This window comes from Myxocyprinus asiaticus, chromosome 11 (assembly GCF_019703515.2).
Source record: "Myxocyprinus asiaticus isolate MX2 ecotype Aquarium Trade chromosome 11, UBuf_Myxa_2, whole genome shotgun sequence".
Lineage (NCBI taxonomy): Eukaryota > Metazoa > Chordata > Actinopteri > Cypriniformes > Catostomidae > Myxocyprinus > Myxocyprinus asiaticus.
Window position 1 is genome coordinate 5783317 of NC_059354.1, and position 25448 is coordinate 5808764.

The window sequence follows — 25448 nt, forward strand, 5'->3', positions numbered from 1 at the left end:
AAAAAAAAAAAAAAAAAAACTACTGTATTTTCTTTTTAAAATGTATTACAATTTTGTTACTGTATATTTTACAGTTAATACTCTTTAATCAATTAAAGTTTTTTTTTTTCTGTAGCATTTTTACAGTCTTTTACCATTAAAATTACAGACATTTTTTACAGTGTAGTGTTGTAGTCGAGTCAGTTAAACTTCTTGTAAGCAGATCAGAGCAATTGTAGAGGATCACTATGTAATTAGTTACAAAAAACAAATCCTCTTCAATCTTACTGGCCTTTTATTACCTGAAAAAAAAAAAAAAAAAAAAAAACATGGTATAAAAAAAATACATGGTTTAAAACACGATATTTACATGATAAATACATGCTGACATTTACTGCCTTTAACTTACATTTACACCTTACCAACTTGTTCATGTGACTGGATGCTTTTTTCGAGTTCAGTCAGAGAATTTGAGGTTATTTTAAAAACAATATACAAAATCCTTGATGTAATAAGAAGAATGACTGTGGTACAGATGGCAGAAACAAAAATATATAAATATAAACAAACCTGATGGGCTTTTTTTCTGATACGCTGCACCATCCTCATCTTCATCCTCCACTTCCTCATCGACGTGTTCCTCATCAAAGTTAGTTTTAGTGTAGCATAGAGTGCTCAAAACACACCACTTTCAACAATTCATAGATTAAACATGAACAATATATAGTTTATTGGTTGTAGGTACAGTAGTACAGAAATGAAACGCTAAGCTAAGCTAAGCTAAGCTAACCGCTCGCGGCAGTCTCGCGCGTGAAGTTAAAGCACTTTTGGTCCCTTTAAGAGCATCTGCTAAATAAATACACCAAATGTAAATGTGCATCGATGCTTACCAAGTTGTTTTCTTCAAAATTAGCCCATTTTTATATAACTTCGTAAATAATCCATTGTTTTGCCTGTGTCCAAACGGCACAAACATGCCGCATATCTCCCCACTATCACCGGTACAATTAGACTCCTTCCACTGATGTGAGTGAAACTCTTCTGTACCTGAATGCACAGAATTAAGCATTTTAAAAAGTGCGCTTTTACAAAGCAAATTGCTGAAAAGAATGCATTACCCTTGTGCAGTCACGTCGCCATGTCCGTCTTACTATTTATAAATATTTGTGAATTTCCCATACTGTAGTATTTATTTATATTTTAGATATAATAGGTTTTTTTTTTTTTTTTCACTAATTCACGACATTAAACGTGTGGTTTACAAATTGTATGACATTACAGGAGTATAGTGTTCATTTTATGATAGACATACAGTATAATGCAGCGTAATAAATATCAATCCAAGCCGAATCATTTCCAGAAGTGGCCCAAACCAAGTGGCCTGACATGGCCCAGCTGTGTTGAGCCAGAATTGGCCCAGTGCTTTAAAGCCGTAACTAAAACACACGTGAGGCTGCCGGCTGCGGGTATCACCCGGGCCGGATCATACCTCCTGATGCTAAGTCTGAGCCGCAGGCGCTGCTAGGCTGCCGAGCTCGAGCCGATTACTACATGCTACATGCGGCAGCCCAAAATCCTGCAGAGTAGAGGTTAGTTTAGTGTACATTATAAACATCAACTTACAGTTTAGACTGTATGCAGTGCATAGGTTACCTGTGCATATAGTCAAATGTTTACTATATGGTTTACACTGTATTTGCCATTTTACCATGTTTTGTTTTTGTGCAGTGAAGGTGTTTACAGATGCAGTGCTACATGTGTACTGATTTAAAGCCTAATAAATGCTTAATAAACTCCCTCTTGCATACTTCACAAAAACACAAACATATGGAGCCACAAAAGTATTTTACAACTAACAGCAGATAATAGCATGTTTATGCTTGAAGAAGAGACAGAGAGAGAGTAAAAAAAGACAGAAAATATGTGTTTTTATGTTTTTAATGAGTTCTGTGTGTTGTTTAAAGGATGGTTGTATACTTCATGTCTATTTGTTTGGAGCTTCGTGAATAATCATTTCCATCCCTCACAGGAAAAACTGGAATGAAATATAGTCTTCCCTCCTCCAGTAGGACAGGGTAAGAAACATACAGCCCTAGATGCATCTTAGAATCAGAACATCTCATTTTATGCATGAATAGGGAATATGCAGCATGCCAGATTCTTTGGTTAACTTATATTGAGTTTTCTGGTTAACTTGCTTTGCTGCTCTTACATAAGACAGTGTAAAATGTAACAGTAGGGTTACGGAAGTAAAAATCCCTTTGAAAGTAAAGTAAGTCCCATTGAAAGTAAAGTAAAAGTATTACATTACTCACAATTCTGAAGTGGTATCTGCCAATCGGAGAAGTTGCTGTTACCATGTAATTAGAGGATCTCGGCCAAAGAGCTCAACAGCGACCACTGTGAATGACATACTCAGTGAGGGACAAATAAACTACATTTAACTAAAAAGTCTAAAACAAATATGTATAATTTTCAAATTGACATACATTTTTTTTTTTTTTTTTTTACAATTTCTGTTAGTGACCTGTGGACATATTTTGACTAACCTTACAGGAATTAGCATGCTAATCAAATACATTTATATGTCTTTAGACATGTGAATTAGTAATATTACAGTAGTTTTCTTTCTTGTCCTCAGTGGCTTTATGGGGGTCCCTGCAGTAGAGAACAGATCCGGTATCTGGGGTGAAAGCCCACCAAAGTTTGTGACTAAACCGTCCCGCCTGCATCTCAAAGTGGGACAAAGCGGAAAATTCTCAGCCAAGATCACGGGACGACCCCAGCCTCTGGTGCAGTGGTACAAGGTGAGACATGAGTAATGCATATTAGAAATCACAGGGAAAGTTGGTTCAAGTATAAATAAAGTTGGAAAATTCATCCTCTGTGTTTCATGTGTCAGGGAGAAGAGAATCTCCAGTCATCAGATCACTATAATGTGTTTGAGCGGTCAGGAATGCACTTCCTGGAGATCTGTCATGTGTGCTCTGAGGATGCTGGCGTGTACACCTGTCTGGTGGCCAACAGTGCTGGCAAAGCCTCCGCCACCGCAGAACTCATCCTTCAAGGTAACAGAATGAACTGCACTGTCAGGACAATTACTAAAGCAACATCGGTTTGAGCAAACAAACAAAATGATCCAGTTTAGCCAAGTAACTCCAACTCAAACACTTGTTTTCACATATGCTTATTTTGTTGTTCTGTTGTAGATGCAGACAATGAGAAAACCATGTAAGTAAAGACCTCACTTTGTATTTGCTGAATACAAAATTTCAGAGACTTTTAAGGTCCACATCATAAATTTTAACATGGTTATGCATGCACATTGATAGGTGTCAGTATAAGCCCCTCCCCCCATTGTAATGCCAAAAAATCTCATTCTTATTCCAACATATACTAACATTTTTAAAATACGAAGTTGTATGGCTATTCTCGTCTACCTGAGTGACCAGAAGACCCTGGCGGTCCTCCACTTAGTCGTAGAACCACAGTTACCTACGTAACCCTCTGTTCTACATCCTTTCGTTCCAGACCGCCAGGGTGGTATCTAATTACCTAGTGGAGGCCGCATACCAAAGTAGTAACAAGGGTTCCATTGCATCATACAGTGCAAATGAGGGGATGTAAATCACATTCAAATGTTTCTGTTCACCTATTTACATTCCATAACAACTATGTATGGGGAAATAAACATGCAACAGACACTTTGTTAGAGGTCACTATACACTTTATTCAAGTTGAGTCACTTGCAACCATCATAGAACACATTGTGGGCATTGAGACCACATTTAGTCTGTAGAATCTAGCAAAGGTAGATGGAGTCTTCTACGCTGCTGCCTCACAGATCTCTGAGAGCTGTACTCCTCGCAAGGCTGCCCAGGAAGTGGCAACAGCATGGATCAAATGGCATTTCACAGAGGCCGAAGCTTCACAATCTGCATTTGAGTAAGCAAGTGTGATTTTCTCCATCATCCAATGAGCCAACCTGTCTTTAGACAGCTCAGTGGCCTTGCGTTTATCACCATAACACACAAAAAGCTGATTAGGGACGCTCCAGGCTGCATTCACTTCCATATACTGTCTAAGAGTCCTTACTGGACACAGGGCTGGTCTGTGTTCATCTGTTCCGACAAAGGCAGACAAAGTAATGGGCTTATTCATGTGCTGTGGAACCAATACCTTTGGCAGAAATGCTGAGTTTGGCCACAGTGTCACTTGTTTATATTCAGGTCCCCAGCGTAAGCACTGTGGACTGACCGACAATGCATGCAATTTACTGACATGTGGCCAGCAAAAAAGCTGACTTAAGAGAGAGACACTTAATGTCTATATCAGCCAGCTGCTCAAATGGTGAGTAGCACAGACTGCTCAAACCCATTTTCAGGTCCCACTGTAGAACCGTGTCTTTACGAGAGGAGCAAAGTCATCCGAAAACTTTGTGAAAGGTTCTGGAGACTATATGCAGGTCTATTGAAGTATCATCAACAGATCCTCTTTATGCAGACAATGCTGCGATGTATACGTTAATAGTGGAATAGGAGAGGCCAACCTCTAAGAGGCTCTGCAGAAATTCCAGGATGTTATTCATAGAGCAAGCAAAAGGATAAACTTTTTCCCATTGTGCACACCAATGAAAGAAAGCATTTTATTTATCTGCATATGCACATGTAGATTGTGCACGGGCACTCAGAAGTGTGTGCTTGACTACTTGTGAGCATCCCAGTATGGTCAAGTTGCCCCCAGAGGCCAAACCCATAATTTCAGGGTGTGCAGTCTGCTGTGCCACAATGACCCATTTGCCTGAGATTGCAGGTGTGGTATTACTGTCAATGGACGTGGAAGGCCTTTCAGTAGAAGCAGTAATAAGTGAAACCATGGCATGTTTGGCCAGAACGGGGCTACCAGCAGAACTGGTTGTTTCATCTCCTGAATCCCCTGCAAGGTCATCCATAGGAGTGGCAGGGGTGGAAAAGCAAACAAGCAGCAATTTGGCCAGTTGAGCACCAATGCATCCTGGCCCAGAGCCTCTGGCTCGTTTTTGTCGGTGAACAAACTCGGACACGGAGTTGTCTGCCTGTTTGCAAACAAGTCCACCTCTGCTCTGACATAGGTATTCCAAATGAACTGAATTAACTCTTTGTGAATCTGACAGTTGCATGGCTTGGATTGGCATGAGATAAAGTGTCTGCTAATTGATTGTGGTGGCCGGGAAGATATGCGACTCTCAGAGAGAGGAGGTGAGCATCTGCCCACATCCTAAGCTTCTGTGCCCCTCTTAGTAGGTCCTGAGATCTGGTGATTTATGTAAAACACCACTATGGTGTTGTCTCTTCTTACTAGCACGTGTCTGCCCCTGAGCTGGTCTTGAAAATGCTGCAGTGCAAGCCACACAGCCTTCATCTCGAGAAAGTTGATGTGCTGAGACTTGCCCTGCCACACAAACCCTCACTCTCAGATATCTATAAACACCTCCCCAGCCATGCTGGTAGGCATCTGTTGTCACAACCACCCTCCTTGCAGGGAGGACACCTATGGGCACACCCTGAAGAAGAAAACTTCTGTGAGACCTGATGCCGCATTCACAAAACATTATTAAGAAGAACATTCTTCTTAACTACCATTTTCTTCTTAATTTCTAACTTCTAAGTTAAGAATATTTTGTATTCCCGAAAAGATTTCTTAAATATTGTTGTAAATAACATCTTAAAGTTAGGTAAACCTCACAGTTGTCTTAAATCCCTAAAGGTAAGATGTTTAATTAAATTACTGGGTTGTTTCAAATGTGTCGCATTCTATCATGTTTAATCGGAAGACGCAATGGGCTTGTTAATGTAGAAATGTAATTTTAGAACACAATACATTTTAAATTTTTTTGTGTTTTTGTTATTTTTATTTTCAGCTATCAAGCCATATAAATGTATTCTAAATATGGTGACCAATCATGCTAGTCAATTCAATATAGCACTCTCTCTGCGATCTTTAGTGTCCATAGAAACATCCATCATTTACATAAACAAATTATAGCGAGGTACTAAAAAAGTTTAATAGATAAATGTATTGTTAATATTAACCAGTGTTAAAGTATTACATTTGTTGTATTAGACAAGGTAACCTTGTGCGCAGGCTAGAATAATCAGACATTGTCCTGTCATCTTATTCTTAAGAAGAAAAAAAATAAGATATTCTTAAGAAAATATCTGAGAGTTTCTTAAGAGTTTTTCAAGAATTGCACTTAGGAACAGTCTTATGAACTTTTTAGAATTTATCCTAAGTACTTTCTTAGTTTTTTTCTTAAGAACATTTTGTGAGTGCACATTGCTGTCACCAAGACATGCCTCTGGGTCATGGCTGACAGGTTCTGTGAGTTTAGCCAGCACTGAAGTGGTCTGAGGTGTAGCATTTCCAGCCTCAACAACGGTGTTGCTGCTACCAACATCCCAGCTAAATGCAGGAAGTCTATGTATGGCAGACGTCTCCCCACTCTAAACTTGACAACTGTTTTTATAATTGCCTGGGACTTGACATCTGTCAAATAAGCTTGCATGATTCACAAGCCAAGTCTCATGCCAATGAACTGAATAGTCTGAGCTGGAATTAGATGACTCTTCTTGTAACTGACTGTCAGTCCCAATGCCTCTATGTGTGACAGCAACAACCTTGTCTACTCTTACACCTGCTGCTGAGACTGACTGAACTGCAGCCAGTCGTTGAGGTAGGGGAGAGTACGCATTCCTTGGTGATGCAGGGGCTCTAGAGCAGGGTGTTTAAAAGCCATGGGTCTAATATTATCACCCTCCAGCACTCTAACTGCTGGCGGAGAAAGAGCCCACTTCCGACCATGTACCCTCAGGTACGATGCTGAGGGACCCCAGTGCTGCTTGTGAACTGCAACCTGGATGCAGAACTGCACTAGATGCAGAGTGAAACCGTGAAGCAGATCTGGGCTGGCGCAGTGGTGCTAACACCTCCTGCACTCTGTGCAAATCCACCACTACGTTGTTGATAGTGAGTGTAAGGAACCTTGTGGGAATATTGAAAAGTCTGAGTAGGGCGCCTAAAGACAGTTTGCCTACTTAAATGTTTTGAGCATATTTCAGATGCAAGGAGGCATCTATCTAACACCTCCTGGGCCTGCGCACCGAATACCTGTCCATGGACAAGAGATAGCTGATGCAAGGTTTTCTTACCCGACTCTGGTAATGGGGTCTGGGCTAACCATACCTGTCTCCTTACCTGTGTCAGAAGACCCAGAGACCTACCACACTCTGATGCAGCTGTCCCTACTGCTTGGAGTACAGCCTGAAATATTTCTATGCACCCTGAATCCTCTGATTAAGGGAGTGAGGCGTTGACTGTCAAAAGCAACTGTACCAGCATATTAGAAATACATTTACATTTACATTTGTGCATTTATTCATTTAGCAGACACTTTTATCCAAAGCGACTTACAGATGAGGAGAACAACAGAAGCTAATCATCCTAGGGAGGCCGTAGTAACACAAGTGCTGTAATACAAGTTTCAAAATTGTTTGGAGATGTAACCTTAGCAAGGATGATGAGAGTTTTTCTTTTATGCACTAAGGGGTTGGGTCAAGTGCTCACAGAAGAGCTATGTCTTTAGATGCTTTTTGAAGGATGTTAGAGAACCAGCTGCTCAGGTGAAGTTTGGCAGGTCATTCCTGCAAGAAACAGTTGAAACAACCCAGAAGAGTAAAAGTTCTGGACAGTGATTTTTTGCTTCTTTGAGATGGCACTACGAGGTGCTGTTCACCCACTGAACGCAAACTTCACATTGACCTGAAGTAGTGAGTGTAGATGGGGGATGCAGAGCTGGTGGTTGTTCTGTAAGCAAGCATCAATGCCTTGAACTTAATGCACGCAACCATTGGCAGCCAGTCAGGTTTGATGAATAGAGGCGTGATGTGTGCTCTTTTGGGCTCGTTGAAGAACAATCACGCTGTTGCATTCTGGATCAATTACAGATGTTTGACTGTACATGCAGGAAGGCCTGCCAGAAGACCAGCCTGGACAGCACAAGTGCCTGGATGAGGAGTTGTGTGGCAGTCCTTGCGATGTGGTCCGTGAAGTTTAACTGACTGTCAAACACAACCCCAAGATTTCTGGCTGTCTTGGATGGTGTGATTGTTGACAAGTCTAGTTGAATGGTGAAATTGTGCTGAACGGTTAGGCTCGCTGGAATAACAAGAAGCTTGGTTTTAGCGAGGTTGAGTTGGAGGTGATGTTCTTTCATCAAACACGAGATGTCTACCAGTCAGGCTGAGATCTGTGTAGCTACCATAGGATCATCACATTAAAATGAAAGGTAGTGGTGAGACTCCCTAAGACACCACTTGGCTTTACATAATGCGTGGCGGCCAACCAGCCAACACAAAATTCAATGATTCAACCACGAGGGCGAGTGGAAAAATGTAGGCGACTTTATAGATGACACACCTTTATAGACTGCTCACGTGAGCATCACGGTCACAGGGGTGAGGCAAGATACGAGTACCAAGGAAAGACTCCACTAGGTAATTAGGATACCGCCTTGTCGGTCCGGAATGAAAGGAAGTAAAACTCACATTACTCATAACTTTTATGCAAATAAGCTCACTCATTACCATAATACAAAAAAAGAGAACAATTCTCATTACTATATGTGAATAAAAATGGCATTCTCATTACTGTAATATAAAACTACTGCATGTCATTCTCATTACTTTAATGCAAAACATATATATATATATATATATATATATATATATATATATATATATATATATATATATATATATATATATTATCATGGCTGTAATGTGAAATCTCACTCTTATAACTGTTATTAAAAAAAAAAAAAAAAAAAAAAACATCTCATTCTCATTACTGTAATGAGAACAAAAATCACACTATCACTGCTGTTATTAAAATAAACTCACTCAGCACTCTAATCTCAAAAAAATCTTAAGAATTACTGCAAACCCAAAAATAAAAAAAAGTCTCATTAGTATAATTGTTACACCTGCGGCACCTGCTACCTCTCCTGTATGCCGCCAGAGGTCGCCATCCCCAGAGTACTAACTTCTCATTAACTACATTTCCCATAATCCTTCATTCAGACTGATTACTCTCATACCTGTTTCACATTTAATCCTGTTATTTAAGTTCCTGGTTTTCATGCATTCAGGGTGAAGTCTTGTTTGCCTTGTCAACATTTCTGAGTGTTATTTCTCTATACTGTTTACCTTGTGTTTTGACTCCTGCCTGTTCCTCGTATTTCCCAGCCTGTTTGTGAGTTTAGTGGATGTACTGCCTGTTCATTGGATTACCCCTCTGCCTCTTGGATTTACTTGGTTTGCCTTTCTGGACTGTCTGCCTGTGTACTGAACCCCTGCCTACCTTTTTGTTTACCATTGCCTGCCTTTTTGTTTTCCCTTATTTTGCTACTTTGTTTTACTAGTTATACTGTTATTAAAACTGCAAATGGATCTTAACACTCCTGCCTTGGTGTCCTCGCTACAGAAGACTTCACCTCACTTAGATCCAGCAGCTTTCCAATAGTTACACGAGCTTGTTTCAGCACAAACAGCTATGCTTACCAGTCACCATCAGCAGCTGTGCAAGCTCCCCTCAATCACAGAACTCTTCAAACCCACATGTATCTCCAAAGGGGGTTTCCACTAACAACTCAGCCTGCAGCACGATGCACTCTACAGCCATTGTAAATCCTCAACTATCACTTCCAGAGAAGTTTGACAGTTCAATCAGTAAGTGTCGAGGATTTTTATTACAACGTGAGCTTTTTCTGTCTCAACTACCTCTAATGTATCCTAATGATGAAGCTCGTGTTTCCTTCATTGTATCACTGCTGTCAGGAAAAGCACTATACTGGGCTGTGGCAGTTTGGAGCTGTGAAAACATTTTAAAGGGTTCCCTGTCTCTCTTTCTAGCTCGTTTACGGGAGGTTTTTGAGCACTCTGAGGGTGGGAAGGACCCAGGGGAACTTCTATTGAGTTTTATTGACAGCTGTAGTTCTGTCAGGGGTTAAATCCTGACCTTCAAGCGGAACTAGCATGCTGTGACTAGCATGCCCATCATCCAGTCAGTTCTCTCACTTTGACATCGCTGCAACCAGTCATCACGAGCCCACGCAAGTGGGTCGTTCCTCCCTCTCCGCCGAGGAACGACGAAGTCGTCTTGAGACTATGTATCTACTGCAGGCAGTTGGGACATTTACTGGCTGCCTGCCCAGCTCATCCCCCTAGGAAAGGGGACACGGCGGTGAGTTTAGAATTTTCAAACTTAATTCGTATTAATCAGTTTGAACTTTCTGTGACTTTGCATGTTCTCAATAGTGAACATCATTTGTCTGCCATTTTAGATTCTGGGGCTGCAGGTAACTTTATTGACCTGGCTCTCGCCATGAATCTAAAACTGTCTTTTGTTCCTTCTGTCCCTCCTTTTACATGTCAGAGCACTAGATGGATGACCCCTGGGCTCTGGCAAAATTCAACAGATCACCCAACCTATTTGTCTTCAAGTAGGACTCTTTCATCATGAGGAGATTCAATTCCTAGTCACTCACTTTCCTAAGAACCCGATTGTTCTTGGCCTGCTATGGCTGGGACTTCACAAACCTGAGATCTCCTGGAGAGATGGACAAATCACTCGGAGTACTTCCTGTTTCTAATCTTGCCTCAACCTTCCTGAACCCATCTCTCTCCCTCCTATATGCACCATGACAATCCTCACTGAGAAGATTTCAATTCTACCCCATTGTTATTTGGATCTCCAGGAGGCATTCAGCAAATTAAAGGCTACGCAGCTTCCTCACCGTTCCTGTGACTGTGCCATTAACCTTCTGCCAGGCACTTCTCCTCCATGGATGGATATACCCCTTATCTGAACCTGAGACTAAAGCCATGGAGGAGTACGTTTCGGAATCCCTTAATGGAATTCATTCGACCTTCCACTTCTCTGGCTTCTGCTGCTTTCTTCTTCGTAGGAAAGAAGGATGGGGGTCTTCGTCCATGCATTGACTACCGAGGCCTGAACTCAGTTACTATCAAGTATCACTATCCCATCCCTCTGGTACCAGCAGCGTTAGAGCAGTTACGAAGCGCCAAGATCTACACCAAGCTGTATCTTTGTAATGCCTACAATTTAATCTGCATCCGGGAGGGGGATGAATGGAAGACAGCCTTTTCTACACACACTGGCCACTACGAACACCAGGTAATGCCTTTCGGACTTTCCAATAGTCCATCTGTCTTCCAAGCCTTTGTTAATGACATTTTTCTTTATCTTATTGGCAAATGGGTGAAAGTCTACATCGATGACATTCTGATATACTCTTGAAGAAGTGATGAGCACGTTCTTCACGTCAGTGTGGTACTTAACTGCCTCATTCAATATCAACTATATGCCAAGATGGAGAAATGTGAGGTTCACCAGTCGACCATCTCTTTCCTGGGGTATGTCATCTCCACCGAGGGGTCACCATGGACTCTTCCAAAGTACAAGCCATACTGCAGTGGCCACTGCAGGTGTCTGTCAAGAAACTACAGTGCTTCCTTGGTTTTGCAGTTTCTACAGACGGTTCAGCCGAGGTTTCAGCTCTGTGGCTGCCCCACTCACCTCATTGCTCCATGGTAAAGCCCAGAAACGAAACTGGACATCTCCTGCCCGTCAATCCTTCGACCTCAAACATCACTTCACCACTGCCCCCATTCTCCATCATCCTGACCCCACTTGACCCTTTGTGCTGGAAGTTGATGCCTCGGACCTCGGACTCCATCCCTGTGCCTTCTACTCACGCAAGTTATCAGCTGCTGAGAGAAATTACGATGTCAGAAACCGTGAACTTTTAGCCACGAAGGTGACTTTCGAGGAGTGGAGACACTGGCTGGAGGGAGCTCGTCATCCTTTTCTGGTGATCGCAGATCATCGCAACCTGGAGTACATTCAGTATGCCAAACACTTAAATCATCAATTTCGATGGTCACTCTTCTCCAGGTTAGATTTCACCATCACGTTTCGACCTGGCTCCAAGAACACAAAAGCCGACCCTCTGTCCCACGTTCATGGGTCCTCTACTGGCAACAACCCTGTGACTTCCATTATCCCAACTACTCATTGTTGCTCTCGTACTAAGGGACATAATGGCTGACATCACCCAAGCTCAGAACCAAGAACCCACTCCCGCTGATTGCCCTCCAGATAAGGTCTTTGTTCCCAGCTCCTTATGCAACAGTTCTACAGTGGGTTCATGACTCAGCCTGCTTGGGACATCCAGGCGCTCAAGTTAGTGAAAAACAGGTTTTGGTCGGAAAACCTAGCGACCGAGGTCGCTGACTATGTGTTAAAAAAAAAAAAACTGCAATGTGTGTGTGCTACCTCTAAATCTATTCCACAGCTCCCATCTGGACTCCTTCAGCCTCTACCTGCTCCTCGACATCCTTGGTGCCATATCGCCATAGATTTCATCACGGATCTACCCAACTCTCTAGGTTTTACTACTATCTTAAACATGGTGGACTGCTTCTCTAAGGCTTGTAGATTCATCCCTCTGCCCAAGCTCCCCTTGTCTATGGAATGTGCTGAAAACCTGTTTCAGTACATCATCTGCTTTTATGGCCTACACGACATTGTCTCCAACCGGGGTCCCCAATTCACCTCCCAAGTCTGGTCAGCATTCTTCAAACTGCTCAATGTCAATGTGAGTCTAACCTCTGGTTACCATCCTCAATCCACGGTAAAGCCAAACATCTTAATCAGGACCTTGGTAAATTCCTCCGGGCCTACTGTCAAGTCAACCAGCACGACTAGAGCAGTTTCCTGCCCTGGGCAAAATATGCTAAGAACTCTGTTCAAACCAGCTACCGGAACCACGTCTTTCAATTGCATCCTAGGTTTTCAACCCCCACTCTTTCCCTGGTCCGGGGAGCCATCCGATGTACCTGCAGCCAACGACTGGATGCAGCACAGCGAGGCTATCTGGGATCAAGCTCACGTCCACTTACAGCATGCCATTCACCGACAGAGTGAACGGGCCAATCTCCATCGGCGCCCTGGCCCTAAATATGCCCCTGGACAATTGGTTTGGCTATCTACCCGAGATATTCATCTGCAACTCCCGTGCAAGAAACTAAGTCCCAGGTATGTAGGCCCTTTCAAAATTATTCGTCAAATCAATCCAGTATCATTCAAACTTCAGCTCCCTGCTAATTACCATGTTTACCCCACCTTTCATGTTTCCCTGCTTAAACCCATGGTGCCTCTGAGAGAGGAGGGCCCTTAAGACCCCCAGAGACCCCTTCCATTCCTCATTGATGGAGAGGAGGCCTTTCGGGTACACAAGCTCCTGGACTCCCGACGCCGGGGTCGGATGCTTCAATACTTGGTGGGCCGGGAGGACTATGGCCCTGAGGAGCGTTCCTGGACTAATTCTGTGGACATACTAGATCCGGCTCTCATTGCTGAATTCCACCAAAGTTTTCCTAATCGCCTTGCTCCCAGAGGTCGAGGTAGACCCCAACGCAGACAACCTCCTCGCATCAGGAGCCGTTCGCGGGGGGGGGGGCGGGGGCTCTGTTACACCTTCGGTGCCTGCTACCTCCTGTACGCCGCCAGAGGTCGCCATCCCCAGAGTACTAACTTCTCATTAACTACATTTCCCATAATACTTCATTCAGACTGATTACTCACACCTGTTTCATATTTAATCCTGTTATTTAAGTTCTTGGTTTTCTCGCATTCAGGGCAAAGTCTTGTTTGCCTTGTCAACATTTCTGAGTGTTATTTCTCTATACTGTTTTGACTCCTGCCTGTTCCTCGTGTTTCCCAGCCTGCTTGTGAGTTTAGTGGATGTACTGCCTGCCTCTTGTTTACCCCTCTGCCTCTCGGATTTACTTGGTTTGCCTTTCTGGACTGTCTGCCTTTTTGTTTACCCTTATTTTGCTACTTTGTTTTACTATTTATACTATTATTAAAACTACAAATGTATCTTAACACTCCTGCATCAGCGTCTTCGCTACAATAATGCAAATAAAATGCTATTCTTATAACTGCAATACGAAAATATTTAATTTTCATTACTTTAATGCAGCAACAAAAATATGGATGTAATGTGAAATATCTAACTCATCACTGTAAAGTAAAATATCCCATTCTCAATACTGTAAAATGAGAATCTCTCATTACTGTAATGTAAAAAATTTATCATACTGTAAAATGAAAATCTAATTATCATTACTGTACTGCAAAATATCTCTCTCATTACTGTATAATTTGTTTTACTGTAAAAAGGAAAAAAAATCTCATTACTGTAATGCAAGATATCCCACTCTCATTTGTATAAAATTGTAATATCTTTCTCATAACTGTAATGCAAACAAATCTCACTATCAATGCTGTTATTAAAATAAACTCACATCACTAATGCAAAAAAAAAAAAAAAAAATCCTACTCGTACTGTACAGTGGAAAAAAGCAATTCATTACTGTAATGGGGAAAAATCTCATTGCTGTAATGGAAAAACATATATATAATTTTCATTCTGTACCATGAAAAAATGTCATTCTCATTACTGTAATGGGGGAAAAAATCTGAGATTTTTCAGATAGGTACTTAACAAACCTGCTTTACATTTTAAATAATCTTGATAGTGTGTAATTGTTACCCAAAAAAAAAACAAATCAGGACAGGATGATTTTCATTACTGGGTTACAAAGAGAGTGAAATATTTAGCATTACAATTATGTAGATTTGGGGGGAGAATGTGCTCAACTGTCTTGAAAGTTGTCACAATGCAAAAAAAAAAAAAAAAAAAAATGTTTTTTTTTTTTTTAAATGCAGAAATAGAATTCTTTATATATTTGTATTCATCTATTTTGGTTCTTTTAATTTTGACCTAGACACTTGACTTTTCTGACCTCTGTCCCCAGTCTGACCAAACCATCACCTGATCTCTCTAAATCCTCTGTGGTCAAACACAGCAGCAACGGTCTGGACACTGAACACAGAGCTTCTAGCACATCCTTCCAAACAGCAGGCACGGAAACTTGCACAGTTATGTCCAATACCAATACAGTGACCAGAACAGAAGGACCAAAAACAACATCACCATCCACACAACCTGCCAGCAAAGCCCCAGGTGGCTTATCAACAGCTGGTCAACTTAAGACATCAAAGTTTGTAAATGTAAGGGGTCAGAACATTATAAAGAGAGAGTCAGATGTGTTCAGAGCTCCAGGTCGGAAGTCTGAACCATCCCAGGTGGAGTCAAGCAGAGACACCTGCCAGCCGGCCAAAGAGACCAAGACTGATGCCCTCGAAGTGTCACCCAGTTTCAACTTACAGCCCCAAAGCAAAGAGGTCGTGCAAGGTGCAAAGGTTATGTTCAAATGCCAAGGTGAGACTGATGTCACTGATATTATTTAAAGAGTTCTATAAGAGAATTATTCTTTTTGCAGCTTAGACATTTCAGATTTAAAGGTGCACTCTGTATTTTACTCATTACTTATTATACCGGTCCAACTTGTGGGTTGGGCTATCATGTCATGGCACTGTTGTGAAGACGTGGGGTGCATTTGCTGATAGGCGTGAATCCGCAAGCGCTGAATGTCATGCATACTGAAATTAAAAGAAATTACACCGATGATGTGAGTTAAACATCCATGCAACACCGCAAATTAAAATCTTTATCTGGCCTGTTGTAGCTAAAAAAAAGAATACTTCATACAGATGTAATAGGCTAAATCAACGTGAATGCTTTTAATGCATTTTGTTTTTATCTCAAATCATCTCGCGGGCAAGATTGGAGTGTTTTGCCGGCTATTTGACACCCCTGCTCTACTGCGTCTTTTAAAAAATTACACATTTTAACACTTGTATTACTCACCTACATTTACAAGCTTATTGTAATGTGATTAGCTTGTGTGGTAGCTAACCTGATAGATTGTTGGACTTTGGCCTCTAAAGTAAGCGGTTCGAGACCAGTCAAGCACTAAAGCTGACACGTGAAATAAAAGTGTCATAGAAGCGACATGAGATGATGTGGTTGCTTCAGAAAATGTGCTTTTCATTCCTCATTTTGATTTTGGACACTATCGGTTAGGTTTAGGTGTTGGTTAAGTGTAAGGATGTCTGCTTTGATAATCTCTCATTTGATTTAGAACAATATTGGTTAGAATTAGGTTACAGTCTTCGTTTAGGGAGGTATGTTTTACTCATTATAACCTCCATCCAATATTGACCTTTAAAACCTTGTCTGATTACAACATCATTTTACTCTCTTTTGGCGCCCCCAGCTGGACATTTCACTGTGAAACTGCAGCCAAAAGTCTAATAAAGCATGCAATTTCATTTTGCTAAAATTTTTCCATGTCACCTAATGTTCATGAGGTCAGGCTGTTTATTTTATATGGAGCAAGTTGTCTCATGTAAGATCACATGACCAGCTGAATACTGCTCACTTTATCTTAATGAACCCTGTTATTTCACTCACAGAATAAATGAATCATGGCTGAATGTGAATAGTGTGATTCTACAATGGCATCAATAACTCAAACATTAGCTTTCACATTATGCTGCATCCACGTAGGTACAGTAGGTGTCAATATAAGTCCACGATGACTGTCATTAGCTGGCACAACATAATCAAAAATACTGAGTACATCATTAAAAGTCACTTAACTACAGATTTTGTAATCTTAAATTAAAGCTTTTATGAATTTAATGTCTGAAATTAAGAAAAAATTATAATAATTAATAAATAAATAGTAAAAAAAAGAGAGACTTTAATGCACACGGCTTAAAAAAAGAAAACTAGCTTAAACTAGTTTGGATTGTTTAAATTTAAAGATGGTTTTACCTGGTTTTAGATGGGCAATGCTTGTTTGTTACTGGCCCAAGCTGGTTAAAGGGATAGTTCTCCCAAAAATGAAAATTCTCTCATCATTTGCTCACCCTCATGCCATCCCAGATGTGTATGATTTTCTTCAAAAAGATCACATAAATCAGTATTGAAGTAATCCATAAGACTCCAGTGGTTAAATCAATATCTTCAGAAACGATGTGATAGGTGTGGATGAGAAACAGCGGCCGGATTCACGAAACGTTCTTAAGAAGAAATTTCTTCTTAACTATTATTTTCTTCTTAATTTGTAATTTAAGACAAAGGTTAAGAATATTTTATATTCCCGAATAATCTTCTTAAGAAAGTTCTTATCTTTTTTCTTAAGATTGTTCTTAAGAAAAAATTTAAGAAGCATTCAAATTCTCGAAAAAAAAAATATTCTTAAAAATTGTCGTAAATAACATCTTAAAGTTAGGATAACCTCACAGTTGTCTTAAATTCTAAAAGGTAAGATGTTTAATGAATTTACTGGTTTTTTCATGTTGAGTCTGAAGTCGCAGTGGGCTGTTTATGTAGAAATGTTATTTTAGACCGAAAACGTTTTTGACTGTTTTGTGTTTAATTCTATTTTTATTTTCAGCTTGAAAACAATGTAAATGTTATCACCAAATTCAAACAATAAATGTTGTTATGAATGGTGACCAGTCATGCTAATTGATGCTCTGCATATAGTGCTCTATCTCCGTGATATTTAGAGTTCATAGAAACATAATAATTATAACATTAGAAAGCTGAGACTTTCTTTTTCTCCCCCCATCCACGTCCCTATCAGAGTTGGGCACAGCGGAGACAGCCTCCACCACCTTTTCTCATTTACCCGCCTCATACTTTCTGATGTGATATTATTATCAAGCTTCCCAAGGAGAACTTTTTCCTTGCAGTAATTTCCTCAGCTCTTGTCTACTGAAGTTTTTGTTTCTTTTCCTCCATATCAAATTAAAAGTTATCAAATGGTTAACAGCAAGTAAATTCTCCTATGACGGTTAATGTTGTTAAACTAACACATCTCACACACTTTACATTAAAATAATTATCGCAAAGTGCTTCTACTTAAAATAAATAATAATAAAAAAAAAATGTTAATAGATAAATTTATTGTTACAATTTACCAGTGTTGAAGTATTGAATTTGTTTTAGGCTATTAGGCAAGGCAACTCCATTAGCAGGCTGATCAGACAATGTCAAAGCCTGTCTTTTTATTCTTAAGAAAAAAATTAAGATGTTCTTAAGAAAATATTTGAGAACTTGTGAATTTTTCAAGAATTGCACTTAGGAACGTTCATACAAACTTCTTATAATTTATCCTAAGAACTTTCTTCGTGAATCTGGCCCCAGATCACTTTCACATTCTTCATGCATAGCAAAACTTTCTAGGCAGGAGAAGAATTTTTTGCAAAAAATGACTTAAATATTTATCTGTTTCTCACCCACACTTATCATATCACTTCTGAATATGTGGATTAAAACACTGGAGTCATATGGATTACTTTTATGATGGCGTTATGTGCTTTTTGGAGCATCAGAATTTTGGCACCCATTCACTTGCATTGTGAGGACCAACAGAGCTGAACTATTTTTCTAAAATATTCTTCTAAGAAGGAAAGTCATACACATATGGGATGCCAGGAGGGTGAGTAAATGATGAGAGAATGAGAGAACTATCCCTTTAAGTTGATTATTCTCACAGGTTGACCTGCTTAGCCATCATGGTTTTTAAATTGTCAATTAAGACCAGTTTAGCTGGTCTAGGCAGGATTTTTCCATAAGGTAATCTCACCATGTGTTAAATCAGTACTGTATCTTTGCTCTGTCAGTGTCTGGGTCTCCAGTGCCAACAGTGATGTGGATGAAGGATGGAGCTCCTGTCAGACAGAAAGCAGGTGTCAGCACTCATCAGGAGGACAATGTCCACTTCCTGTGTCTGGAGAATGCTCACATAACAGACATGGGACAGTATAGCTGCACTGCCACAAACAAGAGAGGAAAGACCACTGTCCACTGGAGCCTCACAGTCAAGAGTGAGAATTCACCAGTCATTCAACACAAGAGTCAATATTAATAAACCTTAATGAGAGAACCAATAAATGAATCAGCCAAACAACCAAACAAAACCAGCCATTATTTAAAGGGAGAATAGAGCACAACAGTCTAAAGACAGCCTTTAAAGAGTTTTTTAATCAATGATATATGCTTCTGCTGAAACCATTAGTTGATGTTATTTAGTAGTAGTAGTAGTAGTAGTAGTAGTAGTGTTTCATAGTGGAATTCCTAAAGAACTACACCACCCATGATCCTGAAGAGAGAGATCCACCAATCAGAGAATCCCGGCCAACAAAGCGCACCAAAAGAGCTCTGCAGCGAGCGCCCACTCCCATGACGTACTGTGAATGATGCAATCAAGCAATGCTTTCCCCTACACTCTCAAACTACTTATATATTTGTATATATCTGAATATATTGTCTCTATAATTACTATCAACAACTTTAAATTCATAATTTTATATTTTTTCCATTGTTTTTAATTCAGTTACATCATTCGCAATGCTTCATGGGATTGTAGTTCATTCCCTTCTTAAAGACATTAAGTACACAGTCTTGTACCTTTGTCTAGTTGTCCGATTTTTTTAAAGTACTGTTTTTGCTTCAAATCAAAATTTGTAATGTTGTGGTTCACCTCAGAGCTGGTTGGGTTGGTTCATGCTTTTAACAATTTTATGAAGGATTTTATGCAATCCCTATGGAAAAAAAAATAAATGAATAGGAAAAATACTTCCAGAACCAAGTCGGCTGAAGAAGTGTGTGCTGTTTGGCCTCTATAAGCATGCTTGATGAATGTTAGCATGTAGCAGGTCATGTTCTACATTTAGATATCATGGTTTAATGGATTGCCATATAATCATCATAATTTTTTTAAAGAGAATTTGGGTAGTTGTCATGACATGTCCTGCAGTGAGACATGCACCAAAACTATTTGCCTTTTTATTACTATTAATTAATAATAATAATTATTAATCTAAACGTGCTACCTGTTGGTGAAAGTAAATGATGCATGCATTTGAAGGCAGTGAGGTTTCTGGTGATCTGTTATATTTGTGATTATGTGTGCTGTAGGTGTTTGGGTGGAGCGTAAACCTCCTGAGTTCAGCTCTGCTCTGAGAGATTGTTCTGTGTGTGAGGGGCAGGACTTCAGTCTGCAGTGTTCAGTAGAGGGCAGACCACTGCCTGAGCTCTCCTGGCTGCTCAATGGTAAGACAACACACTCTGGGGCGAATTCACTAAACAGTTGTGCCGTGTGTGTGTGTGGTATTTCAGCGCAAAAAGGTGTCTTATTCACTTACCATCCACATTCGAGTGTAAGCAGGCACAATCAGCGCTGAAATAGCAGTGCTACATGAGTATTTAAAGCATGTCATTGTCATTCCATTCCCCTGTAAACAAGCCTTCTTTCTATGTAAATTCATAGATAGATTGAGCTTCATTCATGATACTCCGTGCTATTTGCCATTTGACCAAATGTCCCCACAAGGATGATAAAACTTGAAATCAACTACTTTGTGAGGAGCAACCAACCCTAGGCATAGCTTGACATTATTTGGAGGGGCTTTAGCCCCCCTAAAAAGCTGCGTTTAACTGAGTTGTCACCGTCAACAAGTTGTGATGACATTATATCTCTTCACATTTGCTGAAAACAGCGGCTGCATTATATTTGAGGTTAAGCAACTTCTGTTTATTAAATGAGTGGAATAGGAGGGGTTACAGTTAAAACACTCTTTGGAATGATTTCTTCAGGAGCACATGGCTTCTTTTTGACCAAAAGTGGGTAGCAGTGCTGAAAATTGTACTTCTACTTTTTTAAATTACTTTTCTCCAATGCTACAATAGTGAAAATTTTCAACATTTATTCATTTTCTAAGCCACTTTTCCTAAGCAGGGTCATGGGGTAGTGCTGGAGCCTGTCCCAGCTGTCTCTGGGCCGAAGGCAGGGGAACACCCTGGACAGTTGGCCAGTCTGTCAAGTTTAAACATGTTTTTAAAAATCCAAAAAACACAGAAGGATTTAGATGAATCTTTATTATTATTATTATTATTATTATTATTATTATTATTATTATAAATACCTGGATGTATGGTGGCATGGAGCAATATTTAAGTATTATATCTTCATAATGTAAGGTTTTACATTTCCGAAAAAGTAGGAACAAAATGCCAGTAAAAACAAAAAGGAGTGATTTCTAAATTCTATTCACATTGTGCTATATTGAAAGCACTACAACAACACATTATTTGATATTTGACCTTGTGTTTTATTTTTTTTTATATATACCCTCATTTCAAATCAGATGATTGCAGCACATTCCGGAAAAGTTGGGACAGTCAAGTGTTTATCACTGTGAAACATCACCATTTCTTCTAATAACACGTATTAAGCATTTGGGCTTTTCATTATCGGTTGTCGTGGAAATTAACATTCAATTTATCGATTAATCGTTAACATTAATAACGCAAAATGTGCATCGAGCACTCCAGATCATATGTGCATGTAGCCTGTTACATTTTATTTTAATTTACATACTAAAGAAATGCAATATTGGGATTTTCCTCTTAAATTATTCTTATTTCAGTGAATTTTAATACATTTAGATTTGAGTTCATTAAAAATTTCATGTTGTGGATAGTGAAATATTTCAGACCTTTGAATTGTATTTATTTATTTATTTAATTAATTAACCCTTGTGCTGTGTTAATTTTGTGCTAACACATTTTGTGTTCCCGGTCAAAAATGACCGGCCCACTAATATTGTTTATAAATCTCTCATATTGCAGATATGATTACAAAATATTGCAATTCTCTCTCTCTCTCTTTTTTTTTTTTTTTTTTTTTTTTGTAATTAATTATTTTTTTTAAAATATACATATTTTTATTGATAGGATTAGTTGAACTGAGCTTATACCAGGCTAGTGGGGGGCCCTCCCTGCAGAAAACAAATTAATAAAAATAATAAATACATAAATTAATAACCACTTGCTTGATCTGAAAAAATAGATGTAGTTTTAAAGCCTTGAATCTGGACCTTACAATGCATATAGCTAATTCTACCAATTTTAAATAATGCTTTTTGATTGGCAGACAAATGAGAACTGTTTTGTTCTCATCATTTGCAAATTTGTTATCACAACAATTACATTCTGAGCTGGTAAAACCATAAAAAAGATGAGATAGCCATCTGTTATATATCGTTGGAAAGGTCTCAATTTGTAAAATGCAATGAGCAAATTTGTTTCACCCAGAGGCCAAACTGCAGTGAGTGTTAGTGTATGGAATTCACACTGGCATGCATAAATGTAATAAACAGGAGTGTCTTTGTCATGTTTTTCCTTATTACTTCAGGAAACACATTTAAATAAGACAATTACATATCATAACTTACAGCAGACTATCCCGATTCAGACGAGTCTAAACACAACATAAGTAGATCTTGAAATATTCCTCAAAGAGTGTACATGGAAAGACAATGCACAAAAGGGTGTGTGTTGTGTGTGTGTGCATATGCCCGAGGACTTTGTATGTGCAAACACACATCCACATACAGTGTTGTAGGTTGGGATGAAACAAGGAGACCGGCGGATCAACAGTGCTTGTTGTCATGTTGTACTTTAACTCACTATCATGGTGTATGCAGAAAACGTCCTGGTTACTTTCGTAACCTCCGTTCCCTGATGGAGGGAACGAGATGTTGTGTCGATGTAGTGACACTAGGGGTCACCCTTGGGAGCCCCAAACACCTCTGATCTTTGAGAAAAGTCCAGTGGGAATTGGCGAGTGGAATTTGCATGCCACTCCCCCGGACATATGTGTATAAAAGGAGTTGGCTCGCAACCACTCATTCAGGTTTTGTGCTGAGGAGCCGAGACAAGGTCCAGGCCATTTCAGCGGGTAGTTCAGTGACACAACATCTCGTTCCCTCCATCAGGGACTGGAGGTTACGAAAGTAACCAGGACTTTCCCTATCTGTCACTCACTCGACGTTGTGTCGATGTAGAGACACTAGGGGTCAACCTCTGCCCAAGGAAGATGCAGTTTACCAACAGGGAAATCATTTTGCGGAAGATACATCACACAGGGTTACCTACGGGCAACCAGCGCATGTGGAGCGCATACCCCAGTACAGGGCCTAGTTAGCACACGTACTGGGCCAGCAGCGAGTTTCTCCACAAACCCGTCTGCCACAGGGCTAAGGAGGAAGGTCATCCAGCATCCAACTTTGTGAACACGACTAGGGGTCAAAGCGCACATCTTCACCTCGGGGAGGGGAAAGGCGCTATACGCAAGTGGTACACCCGGTCAGCTGTCCCCGAACTTACCTGCTTGTACCTGACAACACACGGTACGAGATTGGGTCAACCCGGAGATTGTAAAACCTTGCAAAGGTGTTGTGTGTTTCCCAGCCCGCTGCTCTGCAGATGTCTGCTAAAGAGGCAACATTGGTCAGGGCCCAGGAGGCTGCCACACTCCTAGTACAGTGGGCTCGTAGCCCCAAGGGGGGACGGCATGTCCTGGGCATGATAAGCCATCGCGATGGCATTAATGACCCAGTGGGCGATCCTCTGTTCGGAGACAATGCTCCCTTTCTGCTGTCTGCCAAAGCAGACAAAGAGCTGCTCGGAGCTTCTAAAGCTCTGCATGCGATCCAAATAGATGCATAAAGCATGCATCGGACACAGCAATGCCAAGGCTGGGTCTGCCTCCTCCTGGGGCAGAGCTTGCAGGTTCACCACCTGATCCCTAAACGGGGTCATGGGAACCTTAGGCACATAGCCCAGTCGGGGTCTCTGGATCACGTGAGAGTAGCCCGGACCAACTCTAGGCATGTTTCGCTGACAGAGAACTCCTGCAGGTCCCCTACCATCTTAATGGAAGTGAGTGCAGTCAGGAGGGCAGTCTTCAAAGAGAGTGCTTTTAGCTCAACTGACTCCAGGGGCTCAAATGGTGCTCCCCATAGGCCCCGAAGGACCACAGAGAGGTCCCACGAGGGGATGAGGCATGATCTGGGGGGATTCAACCTTCTAGTGCCTCTCAGGAACCTGATGATCAAGTAGTGCTTCCCCAAATACTTACCATCTACTGCATCATGATGTGCCGATATAGTGGCTACATACACCTTCAAGGTGGAGGGGGACAGCCACCCCTCCAGCCTCTCCTGCTGGAAGGAAGCATCGATCCGACTGCGCATCTCTGGGGGCTTTTGCATCGGGAAGAACACCACTTAGCGAACAGATGCCACTTCAAGGCATACAGGCGTCTCGTAGAGGGAGCCCTGGCCTGAGTGATTGTGTCTACCACTACAGGTGGTAGGCACTTAGGTCTTCCACGTCCCTCCATGGGCCAGACATGGAGGTTCCAGAGGTCTGGTTGCGTGTGCCAGATGGTGCCCCATCCCTGAGAAAGAACGTTCTTCCTCAGGGGAATTTGCCAGGGAGGGGCTGTCGTGAGGAGCATGAGGTCTGAGAACCAAGTCTGGGTGGGCCAGTAGGGTGCTGCTAGGATGACCTGCTCCTTGTCCTCCCTGACCTTGCACAACATCTGTGCAAGTAGGCTCACTGGGGGGAACGCATACTTGCGCAGCCCCAGGGGCCAGCTGTGTGCCAGCGCATCTGTGCCGAGGGTAGCCTCGTCAGAGAATACCAGAACGGGCAGTGGCAGGATTCCTGGGAAGTGAACAGGTCTACCTGCGCTTGACCGAATCGACTCCAAATCAGCTGGACCACCTGGGGGTGGATTCTCAGCTCTCCCCTGAGCGTGACCTGCCGCGACAGTGCGTCTAGGCCTGCAGCAGGTCTCCACATGCCTGGGTCGCCCGTCTCAGGGGTGCTTTGAAGCCTTCCTTGGGTTCTTGGCAGCCGGCCATGAGACGGGTGGCGTCTGCTTCCTGCGGGTGGCTCCACACCGGGGCTGGGCCGCAGGGGCGGGCTGCAGTGGAGCCGGTGTTGTTGCAGCAGGAGGACGCCCTTGGCAATGAGCAGATGGGGTGCGGGGTCTTGAACCGCGCTGAGGCAGGATGTGCTGAATAGCCTCCGTCTGCCATTTCATCGCCGAGAACTGCTGGGCGAAGTCCTCGACGGTGTTGCCGAACAAGCTGACCTGGGAGATGGGGGCGTCAAGGAACCGTACCTTGTCAGCTTCCCACAACTCGACCAAGTTGAGCCATAGGTGGTGCTCCTGGACCACCAACGTGGGCATCGCCTGCCTGAGAGTCCGTGCCATGACCTTCGTCGCTCGGAGGGCGAGGTCGGTCGCCGAGCACAGCTCCTGCATCAATCCTGGGTCAGAACTACCCTTGTACAGTTCTCTTAGCGCCTTGGCTTGGTGCACCTGCAGGAGTGCCATGGTTTGCAGGGCGGAGGTGGCCCTTAGTCACCAGAGACGACGTAAACCTACAGGCGGGCACAGGTGCACCGCAACCGCCTTATCCACCTGGGGAATCACCGAGTACCCCCTGGAAGCCCCACCATCGAGGGTAGTGAGAGCGGAGGAGCTTAGAGACCGGGTCTGGGC

The 25448-nt window shown here is 41.6% G+C and overlaps 1 protein-coding gene across 6 annotated transcripts in view; it reads left to right on the forward strand.

The window, feature by feature from the left end:
- The window catches only part of LOC127448055 (myosin light chain kinase, smooth muscle-like), a 157581-nt gene that overhangs the window by 73283 nt on the left and 58850 nt on the right, over positions 1 to 25448 (forward strand). For 4 of the 6 annotated variants that reach the window (XM_051710312.1, XM_051710313.1, XM_051710314.1 and 1 more), the window contains 7 exons: positions 2009 to 2054; positions 2621 to 2786; positions 2882 to 3047; positions 3189 to 3210; positions 14922 to 15388; positions 18709 to 18912; positions 20006 to 20140. In XM_051710312.1, coding sequence (XP_051566272.1) covers positions 2009 to 2054; positions 2621 to 2786; positions 2882 to 3047; positions 3189 to 3210; positions 14922 to 15388; positions 18709 to 18912; positions 20006 to 20140 — 1206 coding nt within the window. Of the gene's footprint in view, positions 1 to 2008; positions 2055 to 2620; positions 2787 to 2881; positions 3048 to 3188; positions 3211 to 13225; positions 13626 to 14921; positions 15389 to 18708; positions 18913 to 20005; positions 20141 to 25448 lie in introns of those variants that run through there. The other 2 variants (XM_051710317.1, XM_051710318.1) reach the window with 2 other exon arrangements.